The 20,000-nt window shown below is 35.4% G+C and overlaps 1 protein-coding gene across 3 annotated transcripts in view; it reads left to right on the plus strand.

Moving 5' to 3' along the window:
* LOC145269854 (lactosylceramide 1,3-N-acetyl-beta-D-glucosaminyltransferase B-like) overlaps positions 1-20,000 on the plus strand; it is a 321,009-nt gene that overhangs the window by 226,561 nt on the left and 74,448 nt on the right. Inside the window, exon 2 of one of the 3 annotated variants that reach the window (XM_080125584.1) lies at positions 8,048-8,124. The exons of the other annotated variants lie outside the window; for them this stretch is intronic. Coding sequence (XP_079981710.1) covers positions 8,106-8,124 — 19 coding nt within the window. The 5' untranslated portion in view covers positions 8,048-8,105. The remainder of the gene's footprint in view (positions 1-8,047; positions 8,125-20,000) is intronic. 3 annotated transcript variants of the gene reach the window in all.

Consider the following 20,000-nt stretch of genomic DNA (forward strand, 5'->3'; position numbering starts at 1 on the left):
TACTCATATGGAAATTGTCCACGTTTTATGCTTGTCAGGATTCTTCAGATATATAGATACAAGAAATAACACACACACAAATATATATATATATATATATATATATATATATATATATATATATATGTGTGTGTGTGTGTGTGTGTGTGTGTGTGTGTGTATAAAACGAAGTTTGTGCCCATATGCGTGAGTTCGTAACCTATAGACTCGAAAAAATTAGCTGGACTAATTTTAATGAAATTTCACACGAATGTACTTTAAGTGCCTGGCAATGTTCTTAGATAGGTTTTGTATCGGAATGTCTTTGATAAGTATCGATAATTGATAATTTAAATAATCCGATGAAAGAAGGGACATGCGATTTTGACCAAAGTTAATACCTTACACAGCCTAACATGACAAGTGCATTTCAGAGGTTTTATTATCACACAAGCAGTAAGGCCTGACATAAAAAAAATCAACAGTAGGTCTTTTCATATGAAAGGAACGCGTTCTAAATGAATGTTTCTGTTTACAGCACAATTGAACCGTGATACTTGATGTCTTGCATTAAGATTTAAACTTTAATTCAAGCCATTATATATAAAAATAATTTGATAAAATCAACAGTAGGTTCTCTACAGTGCAATGTAGACTACAGTGTATTGTTAATTAAGTCACTGCCGGGAGGCATGTGAAACTTCTTCCTGGTGCACTGCGATGTGTCCCCAACTGGAGCAAGGAATCAATCGATTTGATTGAAAAATGGTCGATTTCATCGATTTCGATGAGAATAAAAATATGGGAGTGTGAAACATTCGTTGATCATCATTCAATCCCGAGCAACCTCGTGTTTCCCTGCTAATATATATAGTCATCCACATACAGTACTGTTTTGCTGTTTCACAGCTCACTAATGTGGCTAGACAAGCAACTAGCTCAAGCCAGGATTGAAACCCGATCGCCCAACCGACAGTCGGAGCTTCTAACCATTGCGCTATTCGGCTACTGCTATGCGGGCAGTGAATTAACAACTTTTTTGACATTGTCCAAATACCTAAGCTCAATTTGTTTACACAAAAAGCATTGCTAAATACGCTAATGGTAATTTGTATATCACTTCCCAAAATGGTCAACCCAAGATAGGGAACCCGCACATAGTAGTTTCGCTGTTTCAATATATATATATATATATATATATATATATATATATATATATATATATATATATAGTAATTTATAAAATATATATATAAATTACTAACTAGCTCTACCTATATATATAGTAATTTATAAAATATATATATAAATTACTAACTAGCTCTACCTACGTATTGAGCACTTTTGAAGTAAATACTTAAAGTTTACGCATAAATCTATACTTTCGTATATTAATTTTATGTGAGTAAATGAAGTAGTTATATATATATATATATATATATATATATATATATATATACATACATACATATATATATATATATATATAATAAGAATTAATGTTTAAATTACAACTGTATCTTTCGCGGTTGACGGCAGCCTAGTGGTTCGGATCCTTGCTAATGAAGCCAGACATGACTTCTATTGCCGGGGAAATCTCTCGACTGGCGTTAATCGTGACACCCTGCACTGATATTTCCCAAAAGGATGAAACACTAGTGTCTGTAGGTATTTAATTATTATAGTAAATAATTGTGTCAGCCCCTTTAAGAAACTTGTTTCTTATCGTTAAGCACTTTCAGTTGTAAGAAAGTCGGTCAACTTAGCTCATACGCTCAGATCGTCATATAATGATTAGATCACTATGACTGACGTTAAAAAAATTTTTAAATCCAGGGTTCGAATCTCGCAACAAGCATTAATCGTGACACCCTGCACTAGGTGTATTTGAAATTTGGAGGAATTTTTGACACCCCTAACACAAAACTGCAAATAAAATATAAAAAAACTCGTAATTTCTCTTTTAAAAGTGGGGGGTTTATTTTCTTTATGGAATATACTTCCAAAATAAACTATTAAAGTTGTTTTAAAAAAATAATAGAAATATTATTTTTTATTTTTAAAAAAACAGTGTTTACAAAATGTTTACAAAATGCCTGCGTGCCTCCAGGCAGCCATTTTTTTACGCAATAAAATCAATAGAAGTTTACGAGTTAAACATTTTTCAATTTTTAAACTTTAAAAATCTATCAAAATTTTTCTATTGGTTTCATTTTTACGATATTTTCAGGGTCAACGTGAAATTTTATGCTCTTTCCAATAAACTAAATATAATGTTTTAGAGAAACGTTTTTTTTTTTTTCAAATTCACTCCCCATTTTGAAATGTCTATTAAAATTTTAATTAATTTATGTACCAAAGTTTTAGATATCACAAATTGAAGATAAAAGATCAATAAAGAAAATATTCTTATTTAAAACAAAAAAAAAAAAGAATAGTTTTTTGGAAATTTACCTGTAAATTTCAAAGTGTAAAACCTTTTTTGTTAAAAAAAACACTTTGATTTTTTTAAAAATAAAAGCTCATGTTATGCTTACATCGTCAGGTAAATACCAGACGCTGACGGCAAATATTTCTATTTCATTGAATGTTTTCTTTTTTTTAGATATTTAAAAAAAATTTAGTCGATAAAGAAGTATTTAAAAGAATTTTTAAAAAATCGAAGAAGCGGATTTTTTGTCCTAGGGAAAAAACTTATAAGTAAATGTGCGTTTCCTTTTTAAATACGGAGGATGAAAAATACTAACACACGCAATAAAAAAGAGACATTATTCATATCCTTTGGACTCATCCGTATTTCATAAATTTCATTTTAGCAGCAGCAGCTTCGCGCAAAACACGTTGCAAAAATGCGAAAATACTCTCTCACATACCTCATAGACAGACTCCTTAAAAGCAGGCCAAGTGTTTTCACAGTCAATCTCTTCCATCTCCTTAACTAGTTTCTCCCTCACAATATTGTCCCTTAGATGGGCAACATTAAGTCGCTTTGGTATAGCCACGCCAGGTCCCCTCATCTAGGGCTTCACAACACAATCTTTGCACAGACCAACTAATGATCGGTCCAGCACTGTGCCCCGCATGACATGAACACTGCAGATATCCCTCATCTCACGTTTTCTGACTAACATATAGTCTATCAAGTGTCATTGTTTGGAACCAGGATGCATCTAGGTCGTCTTGTATTTGTCCTTCTGCTGAAACACGGTGTTACTGATTTTAAAACCCATCTCTGAACAAAACTGCAACAACATTAGACCATTGCTATTACACTTGCCCACTCCGTGTTTACCCAGCACATCCCAGGTTTCAAAATCTCTTCTCACCCTAGCATGAAAATCTTATCAGCAGAGGGAATGCGTCTAACTACACTGCACAAAGCAAGGTAGAAAGCAAACTTTTCATCCCATGTTGCATCCATAGTGGGTGCATAGACACTAAAAAAAGTTGTATAACGACCATTTACCAGAGGTAACCTCATAGTCATGATCCGGTCACTCACACCACAGGGAAGTTCTTCCAGGCTAGAAAGAATTTATGCCTTTATAGCAAAAGCCACGCCTGATTCCCTCTTACATCCATCTGCTCTACTACTCCAGGAAATGGTGTAGGCCCCAGCCAACCCAGAAAACTGTCTCACAGTAGCATGATGACGACCAGGTCTAGGCTGTTGAGCCCTGAAACACCTGGTGGGCCAGGCCTTGGAAGCACCAGTTCCCTTATTGCCATTTACGTTCATAACTATATTTGCCAACTTCATTGAATGTTTTGCCGTTTTAGGCTACAGCCATCCTTTTTGCTATCGAGATACACGAGATAGAAAAAAGTGTATCTAATTTATATCGAGCAATGCCTGTGCATGAGGATTGTTATAGTGGGGAAAGACTTTGCATCGAAACAATCCCACTTTCTAAACAACTGCCACATTGATCCTAAAAGAAGAGCAAGTCAACATCATGGATGCAGGAATCACTGCAGGTTTTATATCAGAGTTTTCCTTCACCATGCCATTTGATCCATGACTGGAACTTAGGTTGCTGGGCACCAGAGCATATTCCACACACTGGTAGGTATATATGCCGCAGCTTACAGGGCCTAAGCTCCTCTGGAGGTTTCTGTCAGGGTTACCTCACCCTTAGCCTTTGGTTAAATAACCTTGGCCCACAAGGCAGTGGAGGTCCAGTTATATGGCGCAGGACACTCGCTGTTCATCAGAGCCCCATCTGTGTGGCAGTGGTCACAACGTGCACATGGGGTTGATTTGTCTGGGAGAAGCACAGAAAGAAGCTAAGACATCTATGTGCTTTTAACATACGTCCACACCAGACCTTGATCACTCATGATGATTGCAACGTCTTGTCAGACGAGTGCCACTCTCTCAGTCACTGAAAGTCCATGAGTCCGAAGATAACCTTTTTTTTTGTTAGTCCTGCCAGCGAATTCACACGCTCAAGCAGACATGACATTGAAGACGGTCCTTGGCATACATACATATATATACATATACACACATACATACACATCCATACCCATAAACATACACACATGCACACATCCATACATCCATACACAATACATATAACACATACATACAAACATATACATACACACATGCACACACATATACATATATATGCATACACATTATATACTATCATATACAAATACATACACACATATACATGCATATTCACATACATATACGTACACATGTATGCACATATACATACATACACATAAAGTTGCCTATAAATACCTACACATACATATATATGCACCTATACACATGCATATATATGCATATATACATATACATACATACACACAAAAATATATATATATGTATATATATATATATATATACATACAAACACACATAAACATGTATACACGATAAATAAATAAATAAAAACATATACACACATACATATATACATACATATACAAATAGGTATACATACACATACATACACTAGTACATATATTAACATACATACATACATACACACACATATGCATATATAGAATGATGGCAGATCAATTATTACATGCTTCCAGCATTTCAGGGCTACACACATGATACTTTTTCCATCGCCACGGACAATTTTTGTAGACAAATGCCTGAGGAAGTATCTATACAAAGATGATGTTACAGAGTTTTAGCTTTGTACGACAGCTAAGTCTCTCTCTCTCGGCTCAAAATGTTGAGATCCAGCAACAAGCATGAGCAAGATAGCCAGCAACAAATCAAACTGCAGACCAGCTTAATGCGGGTGCTGGTCTCCCACTTAATGTTTTTTTTTTTTTAAACAGAGATTTGCTTCACACAGAGGGGTTGCCTTAACAGGGCTTTTGAGAGTCCTCTTCACCCCACACACATATCAAAATAAAGGTATATATATGTAATTATTGTTCGTAACTGGATGTTTACCACAATAAAAAGCATTGTTTTCCGAAACGATCGTACAGATAATTGATTTTGTTGTTGTTCCTTCTTATGAAACGGATTTTTAATTTAGTTGAAAATTGATTTTTCAAATTTTAAATTATCAATCACATTACTTAATATTGAATCAGCTCTAGGATATCTACCTATCGAGCTTATTATATATCTAAATTACAACGAGCACTTTTTCTTTTTCTCTTTCCCGTATTTCAATTAAACTAGTAATTTCACTGTTACATTGAAATACACTCAGCTCTTTAGACTATTGCTCTAATCTCCTTTATATATATATATATATATATATATATATATATATATATATATATATATATATATATATATATATATATAAATATATATATATATATATATATATATATATTTTAAATCATTGCGACTTTCTTTGTTCCTTTACCCATAAAAACGATAGCGCACATAATATCAATTTCAAAATCATAAAATTCAATTGTGTGGAAAATGCGTGGCCAATTTAATGTTTTTCTCACTTTAATAAATTTAACTTTCATAAATTTAACTTTCAGAAAATTCACAAAATGTAAACGTGTGATTTTTTGTGTTTATAAAAATAAAAGAAGACTTTTTTTTGTTTAAATGCGGTGCTTTAGGTGTGTCAGAAATTTCGTGAAAAATAGTGAACAATTCCACCCCATCTTTCCAAGCTTATAACTCCTCGAAAAATGTAATTCAAGCCCTAATTATTTTTTTTTTCAATTAAAGGAGCAAGGACCAAGGTTTCATAAAAAAAAAACAAAAGAAAAAACAAATAACGCGGTTTAATAAAAAAGCTTTTAAACTTCGAACTTTACAGGTAAATTTCTAAAAAACACTACTTTTTTTGTTTTAAATTTGAATATATTATTTATTGACCTTTTCTCTTCAATTTGTTATATATAAAACTTTGGTGAGTAAATTAATTATTTACTTTTTAATAGACACTTGAAAATGGGGGGCGTGAATTAAAAAAAAACGTTTGTCTAAAATATTATATTTAGTTTATTGGAAAGAGCATAAAATTTCACATTAACCCTAAAAATATCGTAAAAATAGAATCAATAGAAAAATTTTGATAGATTTTTAAAGTTTAAAAATTGAAAAATATTGAGTTCGTAAAATTCATTACTGTTTTTTTTTAAATAAAAAAAATATTTCTATTACTTTTAAAACAACTTTAATAGTTTATTTTGGAAGTATAATCCATAAAGAAAATAAACAACCCACCTTTAAAAGAGAAATTACGAGTTTTTTTATATCTTATTCGCAGTTTCGTGTTAGGGGTGTCAAAAATTCCTACAAAAATTCTGATACACCTAGTGGTGCTTGTTAAGTTAGAGTCGACAGATCGATTTTTCTTTTAATATGTGATTTGAAACAAAAACAACGCAATTTAATTAATTTCCATGTCGAAAATAGTAATATATCCAAAAAATACAAAAATTCATCGAATAGAAATTTATTTATAGTTAAAAGTAATTATTTTTACAGGAAATTGAGGGAAATCGCATTTTCCTTAAATGTGAACACCTTGAAGATTGCAAATACAGGGGGCATACTTATTTCTCTTTTTGCCACTTTAATGGCTTACGTATTATTTTAGACCCCAGCGATAGACACTTTTTCTTTTTTTTTTTTTTTTTTACTAAAAACACAATAGCGCTGTTCTACTTCAATGGATTTTCCTAAGTTTTAGATATATTACTGGTTTCGACATGACAATTAAGCAAGTGTTACAGAGCATCTCTCCCCCCCTCTCTGGCTTTCTTACTCTTTCTATTTTCTCTCTCTGTGTCTCTATTAGAGAATAGAGAGAGGGAGAGGGAGGGAAAGAGAGAGAGAGGTGAATAACGTGGACAGTGGACACGTTTGCAAAAGAAGGGTCAGCTGACCAGATGACGTGGTGTCATGTGATGAGGTTAGCTGATTCTTTCTGGGCAGTTTAGTTTCGGGTGTTGAAGAAGACAGACGGCTTTTCAGCTGTCCCCCCCCCCTGGGCTGGGGAGGACGCTGACGTGTACCAAGCAAGCAAGCAAGGTTCACCTCCATTCTGTGTCGACCTCTGGAAGGTGAATAAAAACATAAAACCTTAATTATCATCTTGGAGTGAATTCTTCATCCAACAGGCCAGCTCCCCTCCAAGAGACAATGAAACCAGAGGAACAACCGACGACACATGAATGAAAAGGTATGTTAAGAAATGCATGTACACAAACACACACTCACGAAGACATGAACAATAAGATTAGAAACTAGACGATCACGTACACGAATCTCCTTCTTGACACTATTCCCTTTATGATACAATCTCCTTTATGACACCGCAATATAACACAAGTACTTTTTTTTTTTTATTAAAATCACATATTTCAAAAGGTGCTTTGTCGACTCTATCTTACCAAGCACCAAATTTATTTACATAGCTTATGTTTCTGAGTGAAAAAAAATATCCTGCAATCGTAATGATGATAATGAATTTCGAATAGATTTATTTTCATTTATCACGCTTTGGTAGATGGTTTTATAACCATAAGAATTTCATTTATCATTTCTAATCTAATAATTAAGCATTTACGGAAACAATTGAAGCATAAAATCATATATTTTTAGGTAATACCAAGTCAACCTGGCCTGGCGTTAACCCACAAAAAAAAGCCAGTAACCCAGAATGAAACATCTGCTCCCAGGTATGGATTGCATTTTTTTTTGGTACTAGCATAAGGGAGAAGTGTGCCCGACATTATCAGTCGTAAAATACGCTTAAATATATTTTAATTCATGCAAAATTCGTATTTATTATTACAGAGCCAATTCTCTATTTAATATGATATTGTACCTAATATATAGTATCGATTTAAAGCTTTAAAAATGACATGACTGTCATAAGCTAGAATCGAAACCAAAACGTGTAGCCGCGTTCCCTATCGTTTGAGCTAACCGAACATATAGATAAGAAAGTTTTAAAATTAAACTACTTTGGTTAAAAACAATCAAGTGTTAACTGTTTTACACTTGTCCTAATGAATTGTTAATTATGCTGCGCTATCAGTTACAATGTCCATTCGACACGCTGCTCTCACAATTCACAACTCAAAATTAAACATCGTTGTCACAAATTCATTGCACAAAATTCTCTACTCAAAATTAAATATTGCTGTCAAATTTCACTAATACAAATAAAATATGGCTCTCACAATTCACTACTCAAAATTAAACATCGCTCTCACAATTACCTACACAAAAGTAAAAACCGCTGTCAAAACAACTACTCAAATTTAATCATCGCTGTCAAAATTAACTTCTTAAAATGAAACATCTCTGTCACAATTAACTACTAAAAATAAAGTATCGCTGTCACAATTCACAATTCACTGCAAGCTGCCACAATTCACTACTCAAAATTAAAAATCGCTGTCAGAATAAGCTACTCAAAATTAAACATCGCTGTCACAATTAACTACTCAAAATTAAACATCGCTGTCAAAATAAGCTACTCAAAATTAAACATCGCTCTCACAATTCAGTAGACAAAATTAATAATCGGTGTCAAAATTCATTACTACAAATGAAACATCGGTGTCAAAATTCATTACTACAAATGAAACATCGGTGTCAAAATTCATTACTACAAATGAAACATCGGTGTCAAAATTCATTACTACAAATGAAACATCGGTGTCAAAATTCATTACTACAAATGAAACATCGGTGTCAAAATTCATTACTACAAATGAAACATCGGTGTCAAAATTCATTACTACAAATGAAACATCGGTGTCAAAATTCATTACTACAAATGAAACATCGGTGTCAAAATTCATTACTACAAATGAAACATCGGTGTCAAAATTCATTACTACAAATGAAACATCGGTGTCAAAATTCATTACTACAAATGAAACATCGGTGTCAAAATTCATTACTCCAAATTAAACATCGCTGTCACAATTACATACTGAAAATTAAACATCGCTCTCCCAATTCATTACTCAAAATTAAACATCTCTGTCAAAATTCACTAATACAAATTAAATATCGCTAGCAAAATTTACTGCTCAAATTTAAACATCGCTGTCACAATTCACTACTCAAAATTAAACGTTGCTCTAACAATTCATTAGTCAAAATTAAACCCCGCTTTCACAAGTGATTATTCAAAATTAAACATCGCTCTCACACTTCACTACTCAAAATTAAACATCGCTGTCACAACTCGCTACTCAAAATAAAACATCGCTCTCAAAATTCAGTACTAAAAATTAAACATCATTGACACAATTCACTACTCAAAATTAAACGTCACTGTCACAATTCACTACTCAAAATTAAACATCGATGTCACAATTCGCTACTCAAAATTAAACGTCGCTGCCACAATTCACTACTCAAAATTAAACATCGATGTCAAAATTCGCTACTCAAAATTAAACATCGTTGTCAAAATTCAGTACTCAAAATTACACATGACTGCCATAATTCACTACTCAAAATTAAACGTCACTGTCACAATTCACTACTCAACATTAAACATCGCTGTCAAAATTCTCTACTCAAAGTAAAACATCGCTGTCAAAATTCACTACACGAAATTAAACATCGCTGTTAAAAACTCGCCGTTCCAAAACTCGCCGTTCCAAAACTCGCCGCTCTCTTGTCAAAACTCGTTAATCCAACACTGGACACTCTGCTGTCAAAACTCGCCACTGCAAACTCCGTGTTCTGCTGTCCAAATTTGACACTCCAACTCGGCGTTCTTCTGTCCAAACTCGCTACTCCAAAACTCGACACTCTGCTCATGCAATTTACGTTTAGTTTTTAGCATAGATGGTTTGCTGTTGAGGTTCGGTATGCCTAGTTGATTTAAATGAATCTCAAACAGCCTTTTTTATTCACGATAAGTATTCAACATAATGACGAATAACTCATCTTTAAAAAAAATCCAAGCGTAAACGTTTCAGAAAAAGAAAAACACGTATGTCTTCTTTTTTTTTCTTTTTTCTTTTTCTAATACCTTTGTACACCTGGATTTTTATAGATGCGTCCATTTGTCTCTATAAAAATCCAGATGGCGTACTGCTGCCACATTTGAGGAGTAGCTTCTAAGAGTACCCTTTCCTGTCGAGACAGATTCCAAAACTGTCTTAAGAATTTAGTGACAACCTTTTCATCTCCTTACTGCATCTTTCTCACAGAATAGACGTTGCGAGTCTATCTCTGCTCTGTCGTTACTTTCATGGCAGATGCTCGACTGAGCTCCAATCCAATGGTTCCCCGTTTGTAAAACGTTTGTTACAAATACTCATTTAGATGCAACAACCATCAACAATTTCCCTTACTCTGAAACTAACCGAAAATCCGATGAGCAAAATTTATTTCCTAGGACTGTCCGTTTCCATCTGATTATAACATGAACGTTTTCAAGTCTAATGTAAATAAGTTCTTGGGTTTAGTGCCTTTATTTTTAAAATTCAAAATGGCGTAATGGAAGCATATTATAAAGTATTTACAGTTTCTCTTCCAATTTTCGGATTTTAATTATGTCTAACCGTACTTTTTTCTTTTTGACGGATTGATTGTTGCTATTTGTTCAGATGAGTTAAAGGCATAATAGATTCCCTGATTTATATAATTATTAAGTGGTTGATTTTGTGCTACGAAACAGATACTGTCAAGAATTGTAAATGTCAATTGAATTAAAGGAATAAATTATAAGATTGTCAACATCATGAACTTTGGAATATAGTCTTTTATCATTTATTCACTATATATATATATATATATATATATATATATATATATATATATATATATATATATATATGGCGTCCAGATTTCGAATCTCGCTAAATTCAGCCACTCTGACGAGTCGTAGACGACGAAACACATGTCAGTGTATAATTATATTTAAATAATAATATATATATATGCCTATGTATGTGCATATATCTGCATGTATGTATGCGTTTATATATTTGTATATTTACATGTGTATTTGTCCCTGTTGCTTGTAAGTGAGTTTTTTCTTTTAGTCTCACTTTTTCATATATTTTTTCTTTATTTTATTTCATTCTTTATCTTTTATATGTTGATGTATATGAATTTACACTTTTATATGCGTATATATGTGTATGCGTACAATTATAATCAAGCATTAATTTATTAAACTATCAGTAATTATTTACAGATAATTTTATAAAACCATCAGCAGGTTCTCTACAGTGCAATGTTTAATTTATTAAACTATCAGTAATTATTTACAGATAATTTTATAAAACCATCAGTAGGTTCTCTACAGTGCAATGTTTAATTTATTAAAATTTCAGTAATCGTCGCCTTCCACTTTACTTATTTCCAAATTAAGGTGCTAATGCACTTACTGATCCATGCTATTTTTTTTAATCGTATTTCCAAGTTTAATTAAAGCTTTATGATATGTTTTTTTATTCAATTGTAATAGAATTTTACCGTCTTTCTCATTGGATTTTTTATCATATTCTTTTCCTCCATTTTCCCCGTTTCTGTTAGAGAATGGATAGAGAGAGAGAGAGAGAGAGAGAGAGAGAGAGAGAGAGAGAGAGATAGAGAGAGAGAGAGAGAGAGAGAGGTATTTAAATCATATTGTAGACATGTTGACCGGAAGTGAAGGTCAGCTGATCGGATTGCGTGTGAGTCATGTGATCAGGTTAGCTGAATCAAAAGAGATTGCGTTTGGACTTAGAAAGCGACGGACGGCTTAACAGTCATCTCCTTCCCTTCACTGGGGGGGGGACGCTGACGTGTGTAGAAATGAGACCAAGAGTAAACCACGCAAGCCAGAGATTCACTTTCCATCCTTCTGTGAGACATCTGGAAAAGTGAATAAAAACTATAAAACCAATTCCTTGTCTTGGAGTGAAATGAATCTTCATCCTAAACAGGTACCCGTCTCCCCTCCAAGACACGAGATGATTCCAGGTAGACCAACATCCACGATGCAGAAGGTATATCCAAAAATACATGTACCACACACATACACACACAACAGCATATGAACATATCATTTAATAAAAAGAACAACTAGACGATCACACGATGTTCGCCATAATTAGATACGATAACACAACATTTCCTGCTTTCTTAATCTTGTTGAATCCCCACAAACCGACACTGATTGTTAAATGACTTTTTTATGCAAATATCATAAATTTCATAACGTGTTTCCTTTAATGCATGGTTGAATGTTTCTGTTAAGAGCACAATTGAACCATGATACTTAGCATTTACATTTTAAACTTTAAGTGATGTCATTATTTCCGATAATTTCATAAAATCAATAGTAGGTTCTCTACAATGCAATGTAAACTACAATGTTTTATGGACTATGTCACTATTTGGAGGCGTGTTACAGTGGTTTTATATTTGTAATCTTTATATAGTGGGTTATTTATTGGGAAGAAATATATAGCTGCTTTTGGCTTTTGCTAACAGATTTAATGGGGGGGGGGGTACCATATTTTTTTTTACTCCCGTTTACGCACAGCAAGGCATATCACCACTTGAACGTAAGAAGCTACTATGTAATTATAGCTAATTTCACATGAAAGCAAAGAAAACAAGTGGGGTTGTACAGTGTCGAGGTTGCAGCCATCTTTAGGATGCCCCATCTTATTATAGGTACAATGTTTTCTTCTTTAAGGGATAGTTCATGATTGCATAATGAGGTGATCACACCACTATCTGGTTACTAAGTGATATTTTATAGTTTCTATACCTCGTTTTAAATTCAGTACTTGTCCCACCTATATCTAATTTACAAAACTCACTATGTCTGTCTGTCTGTCTGTCTGTTTCCATATTTTCAAACTCCATCTTTTCCGAAACTAAAAGTCACAGAGCAGCGCTAGGGGTCTCAAATGATTGTCTTTTTTATACACCGTTGTTTTATGGGCTTTTTAGCTGGTTAAAATAGTTTTAAGGAGTCAAGAATGGGTCAAAATTGAAAAAAAATCGTTATAGATTTTGTATAACCATCTTAGTTTATTTTTAATCAGTCCATATGTGTGTCACGTTGGTACAGTGGTAACGTCACCAGCTTTGAATGCTACAGTTTTGATTTTGGTTTCGATTATAACTGATGGCACCTAAAGACTTTTTTTTTACATTTTGAAATCACGTTTCTATCATAATAATTACGAAATTTGGACAAATTAATATATCATATTTAAGCGTACTTTACGACCGGGCAAAGTCCTCACCAGCTCCCCATCCGCTAGTAATTAATGTTTTACATGATCCAGATTATTTTCTGGGAAAACAGTACTCAGTTTTAGTCAAACATTTTCTGAGAAAACAGTACTCAGTTTTAGTTAAACATTTTCTGAGAAAACAGTACTCACATAAACTACGCTTTTAGTTAAACGTTTCCATTGTAATGGACATTCATTCTTATTCCTACAGTTACATTCGTTAGTGTCATTGCATCTCTTTTGTGTTTCATTAATTCTATCATCGTGATTTAATAGTTTTCTGTTATGACTCTTAATTATTCTTTCCAGATTGTTAATGCAGCTGTAGTTAAGTTTTACAACGGTCGTATTAAAATTTTTATATAGCGGATTATTTATGGGGAAGTCTCAGTTTAAAACATTAAGAAATATATAGCCAATTTTGGTCGTTACCAACAGATTAATGGGGGGGGGATATACCATTTTTTTCGAAGCTATTTCTTTACAGCCCTTCCTTTTCATAACCTATCATACTTTCATAAATCAAAGTCCATTTTCTGTAGGCTGTTTTTGAACCCAGTCAACGACAGGTACTTTTTCTAGTATATATATGCACCCTTCTGACAAACGCACCAGAACGCAAGATTGTTACATTACTTGAATAGATACACTTGTTTTGCATTTGCAAAAGTGTGTTCATTTTAATGGTGTTGAGTTCGATCAATAAATTTTTGTTTAAGCCGAGATATGTTCATCTGAATTTAAAAGTTAAAAACCGCAAGGTCTTTCTGATATATTTATTTAAGTGACTTTTTCTTTGTAGTACAGCGGATAGTCTGCAACAAAAAAAAAAGAAAATATGTTTTCATCAAACGGAAATGGAATCATGTAGTCTTTTCAATGCTCGTTGTCAATTCATCTCCATTCTTTTAATTGTGTTCCTTTCTAACTTTGCAAACGAAAGATGTGGCGACTTTTAGAAATTTTGCAATGTTTGAATTTCTGTGTTTTGCTTTTATAGACATCATTAGCGAGGGGCACCCGGCGTTGCCCGGGTGTTTGGAGGTGTGCGTGTGGGGGGGGGTTAAAAAAGTAAGTATGAGGATCGAACCCGAACCGTTGAGGCAAAGTTGTGAAAAAAAAAAAACGTGCGACGTTAACCATTGCCCCACCGCGACATGCTTACGGAAACACGTGTGAATTTAATTAATTACTTGGATTTAGCAGGTGCTCGTTTTAATGAGTTAATGAGCTCAAGTTTGACTGCGGGATTTCATTTACTGCTGAACGCTCCCCCCCCCCCAAGATGTTATAGGAAAAAGACTAACCCACATGCGGCGAGCGACAAATATTGAATATTTATCTTCCTGAAATCGAGCAAATTAAATAGACAGGCGAGCTTCGTTGTTAACTGTGAGATATTACTATTTCTATGTGACATAAAAAGTTTTAAAAAGTTGTGAACCGACCGACCGCTTCTCTGAAAGAAGCCTTTTGTAGACACACAGAAAAAGTGAACACACATACATACATACATGTTCGCTTTTATATTTATAGACTAGCGAGGGGTACCCGGCGTTGCCCGGGTGTTTTTCGGGGTATGTGAAAAACCCCCGAAAATGTGAAAAAAAACAGGTGCCCGTGAAAAAAAAAACGAAGCCTTCACGACGCGCAGTTGGAAAATAGTAGTGTTAAAAAAACAGGTTTAAAAAATCGGTTTGTTTGTTTTTAAAAACCCGCTCCCTGTTTATCAGGAGGAGCGAAATGAAAGCTACAGTCTGATATGACGAAGTCGACATTGAACAAACGTTACTTAGCTCTCTTGAGACAACTGGCTTTCGGCCTGTGGGTATTTATTTGCTCCCCCACCGAGCAAATTAGGCACAAGGCCGATTTTTATTGTGAGGAGTCAAGGGAGGGGGAAGGGAAAAAGGTGACCAGCACCCGAGAGGAGGGAAATGGGAGCTGGTTAAAGGTCAAGCATGTGGGGTTGCCCCCACATCTAGTCTTTGCTAGTCATAGCTAGTCCTAGCTTGTCATAGCTTGCAGTATCTGTCGGAACAGATGGTGTTTATTTGCTCCCCCACTGAGCAAATTAGGCACAAGGCCGTTTTTAATGTGAGGTAAAAACCAGCTCCCCTAAAAGAAAGGGGGCACTCTGATTACCAAAAATAATAATTGTCCCAGTATAGAGGGTTTCCCCTCCATTGACTGGTACAAATTATCTTAAGTGCAGTATCTGTCGGAACAGATGGTATTTATTTGCTCCCCCACTGAGCAAATTAGGCACAAGGCCGTTTTTAATGTGAGGTAAAAACCAGCTCCCCTAAAAGGGGTCACTCTGGTTACCAAAAATAATAATTGTCCCAGTATAGAGGGTTTCCCCTCCATTGACTGGTACAAATTATCTTAAGTGCAGCATCTGCCGGAACAGATACTACACTTTGATCATGTCACCTGGGCCCCGGAGGGCGCGCAGGCCGGGCTGGCTTTTGGCCTGTTGTATTTATTTGCTCCCCCACCGAGCAAATTAGGCACAAGGCCAATTTTTAATGTGAGGAGTCAAGGGAGGGGGAAGGGAAAATGGGGACCAGTTCCCGAGAGGAGGGAAATGGGAGCTGGTTAAAGGTCAAGCATGTGGGGTTGCCCCCACATCTGGTCTTTGCTAGTCATAGCTAGTCCTAGCTAGTCATAGCTTGCAGCATCTGTCGGAACAGATACTACACTTTGATCATGTCACCCGGGCCCCGGAGGGCGCGCGGGCAAGTGGCTTTCAGCCTGTGTGGCTTTGGGCCTGTTATTAGAGTTGAGTTTCGCTTTTTTTTATACCGAAAACCGAATGTAACCCGTGCCGATGCGGGAAATGTGGAATAATTAACGTTTGAAAGTCAATAAAATTAAATAGACAGGCGAGCTCCGTGGGTAACTCTGAGATATTACAATTTATAGATGATATAAAAAGTTTTAAGAAGTTGTGAACCGAGCAAGCGCTTCTTTGAAAGAAGCCTTTTGTGGACATCGAGGAAAAGCGTACATACATACATACATTTTCGCTTTTATATTTATAGATTACAACGTGTCTTTTCATTTTGTTAGCATTTGCTATGGGATCTTCTGAAAAAAAAAAAAAAAAAAAAAAAACAACTGTTAATTTTTTACTTTTAGAACATCCCATAGCAAAATTTTTAATTTACAACATTATAAGTGTCCTAAATACCTTACGCACCATGTTTGTAAAATTTCAGTTTTTTATTATTCTTGTGTGTCAACTTCCCTTTGTTTATGGAACAAGAACGACCCGTTTCTCGATCGGGTTGTGACTTGCGATGAAAAGTGGGTTCTTTATGACAACCAGTGACGCTCAGCTCAGTGGTTAGACGCCGACAAAGCTCCACGACACTTCCCAAAAGCTAGAGTTACACCAAAAGAAGGTCATGCTGACTGTTTGGTGATCTGTGACTGGTCTCATCCATTACAATTTTTTGAATGTAGGCGAAACCATTACGGGGGAGAAGTACTTTCAACAAATGGATTAAATACATCAGAAACTTCGACAACAGCACCCAGCATAAGTCAACAGAAAAAGCCCAAGTTCTCCTCCATGACAATGCTCGACCGCACGTTGATAAACCGACCCTGCTGAAGTTGGACGATTTCGGCTACAAAACTCTGCCTCATCCGCCATACTCTCCAAACTTCTCACCTACTGACTACCATTTTTCCAAGCGTCTCAACAACTTTCTGCGTGAGAAATGCTTAAAAAAACTAAGTGATATCGAAACCACATTCAGCAACTTCATCACCACCAGACCGCAAGATTTTTACGTTACTTGCATAAGTGTGTTCATGCTGGTGCACCATCGAAATCAACACACTTCAATCAACAAATCTTTATTTGAGCCGAATATGTTCATCTGAATTTAAAAGTTAAAAACCGCAAGATCTTTCTGATTTATTTATTTAAGCGACTTTCTCTTTCTAGAATAGTGGATAGTCTGCAACAAAAAAGAAAATCTGTTTTAATCCAACGGAAATGGAATCATGTAGTCTTTTCTAGCTTTTTATTTCATTAGTTATAGTACTATCTGTCATGGGATCTTCTGAAAGCAAAAAAAAAAAAAAAAAAAAAAGAAAACATTAATTAGTATATTTTTAATTTAAATTACAAAAATATAAGTGTCCTCGAATACCTTACGCACTCTGTATATAAAATTCCAAACTATATATATTTAATCTTTGTGACTTTCTCTCTGTAAAAAGAGAGATATACTTGTGGGGCTCAATGTATGTTTGTAGTTTTTTTTATTTTCAGGCATCAAATTCTTTTTTGCTTGTTGATTTCGCTTCATTAAACAAGGCAGAAACCGGTTAGCGATCTTTTCCATTTTTTTATTATTTTGTGTGACATGACAATTTGGAGAAACATAGCCACATGACGGGATAACCGCGAAAAGAAAAGACGCCACAATGTGAGAAGTGACTGTAGATAAGGGTGGAACGATATGTATAGTCGGAATGTATTGGCAACAAGTGAGGCTAAACGGACTCGTTCAGGAACAAGATCTCAGGGTGACTGGTATGTACTTCCTTCTTGCCCGGGCAAGAAAACCTGGCACAAGGCTCAAAGGTGGGAAAAATTAAGCCAGCTTCTCTAAATAAGGATCATTTTGACCTATTATATATTAACTGAGTTACCCCGTCAGCATTACTTAGTCGAGATGCCCCAGGCCGTTACCAACAAACTAACTCCTCATAAAGAGAGGAGCAAAGTCTAAGATAGTGGACATCTGCTACGACTATTTAGGACAATAATTACCACGTTGACACACCAGTTATCGTCAGGTCACCAAAGTTAAGCAATGTTGAGCCTGGCTAGTATCAGATGGGTGACGATTTGGGAATTTTACGTGCTGTGTGTCCTCTCCGCTTATCTCGGCATTGTTTCCAGTCGTCCTGAACCTCCACTTGCCACTGACATTTAACAATTTCGACTCAGTAAAGATGCAGTTGGAGATTGCGCAACTCTTGCCACAAAAATTCTATGTGCAGGCACCCTGACAGTGGATATCCATAGTCTGTCAAGACTGACGGAAGCTACTATATATATATATATATATTTAAATAATAATCTTTCTTTCGTTGGAATTTATTAACCCATTTTATATAAATATATATATATATATATATATATATATATATATATATATATATATATATATCATGGACTCTCCCGCCAATTTCGATGTATGGGTTCTTTTTTGGGTTTTTTTACATGGAGTTCACCACTTATCAAGGCCCAATGGCCACTCAGGGATAAGGGTTATTGTATGCACAGTAATCAAAGGGATAGTGTAGCAATAGTATTGGAGAATTGATAAGGTGTCATTACTTAGGGGGGGCGGTTCATCAGGAATTTGTTTGTGTTGGACTTGAAGACATCCAGGTTGAAGTCGGGAGGGAAACAGGCAAGCGGAACAGAGTTGCACAGGCGTGCAGTTCTCAGAAAGAAGCTTTGTTCATGGTATCTACGTTTTGATTTAGGCACAGATAGGGAGTGGGGAAAATTATTGACGGTGGTTTCAGCTAGTCAGGTGTTTTTTTAAAAAGATAGTGAGGGGGGACCAGAGAATGGAGCTCAGACGAGCACCTGCCATGGAAATAACGATAGAACAATGACAGGCTCGCTACGTCTCTTCTGTGGGAAAGAGGTTGCAGGGTAGAGAAAAGGGCATCCCCCACCAAGCCACAGAGTCTATTTTGTATTCTGTCAAGGCAGGATAGGCTGTTTTTAGCAGCCCCCGCCCAGATGTGGCAGCAGTACTCCATCTTTGGACGTACTTGGCTCTTATATAGATAGAGAATTGCATCATTAGTGAGATATCTTCTGGAGCGGTAGAAGGATCCCACCATTTTCCCAGCAACCCTGGCCACAGACTTGATGTATGTGTTCCATTTAAAATCAGGTGTAAAGGTCAAACCTCAATCGTAAATGACATCCAAGTCCTGCAAGAGATCTGCAAACAAGCCCACAATGGAGGAAGGATGAAGATTGCGCGAATGATTGGCTGGGATACTTGCAGATGCTTTGGTTCTTTCATGTCTAATGCGCAGTTGGTCAATTTCAGTTTTAGAGAACTGCCTGATGTCCGTCTGACAGGCAGATCTCCGTTCATTTCATTGAGAAACAATTCGTTCAAAATCACGAAAAGAAATATTTGCACATGCCAAATTCTGTTTTCAACTTGTCCTTAATGCGATGCAGAGGTCTACCCACATTCCACTGTCCACTGTTGAGCTCGCTGTACATCACTTGCTTTGGTATCCGCTCGTCTTCCATACACAAAACATGTCCTGCCCAA

The sequence above is a fragment of the Euprymna scolopes genome, chromosome 45 (assembly GCF_053919585.1).
Source record: "Euprymna scolopes isolate OS-2025 chromosome 45, ASM5391958v1, whole genome shotgun sequence".
In the NCBI taxonomy this organism is placed as follows: Eukaryota; Metazoa; Mollusca; class Cephalopoda; order Sepiida; family Sepiolidae; genus Euprymna; species Euprymna scolopes.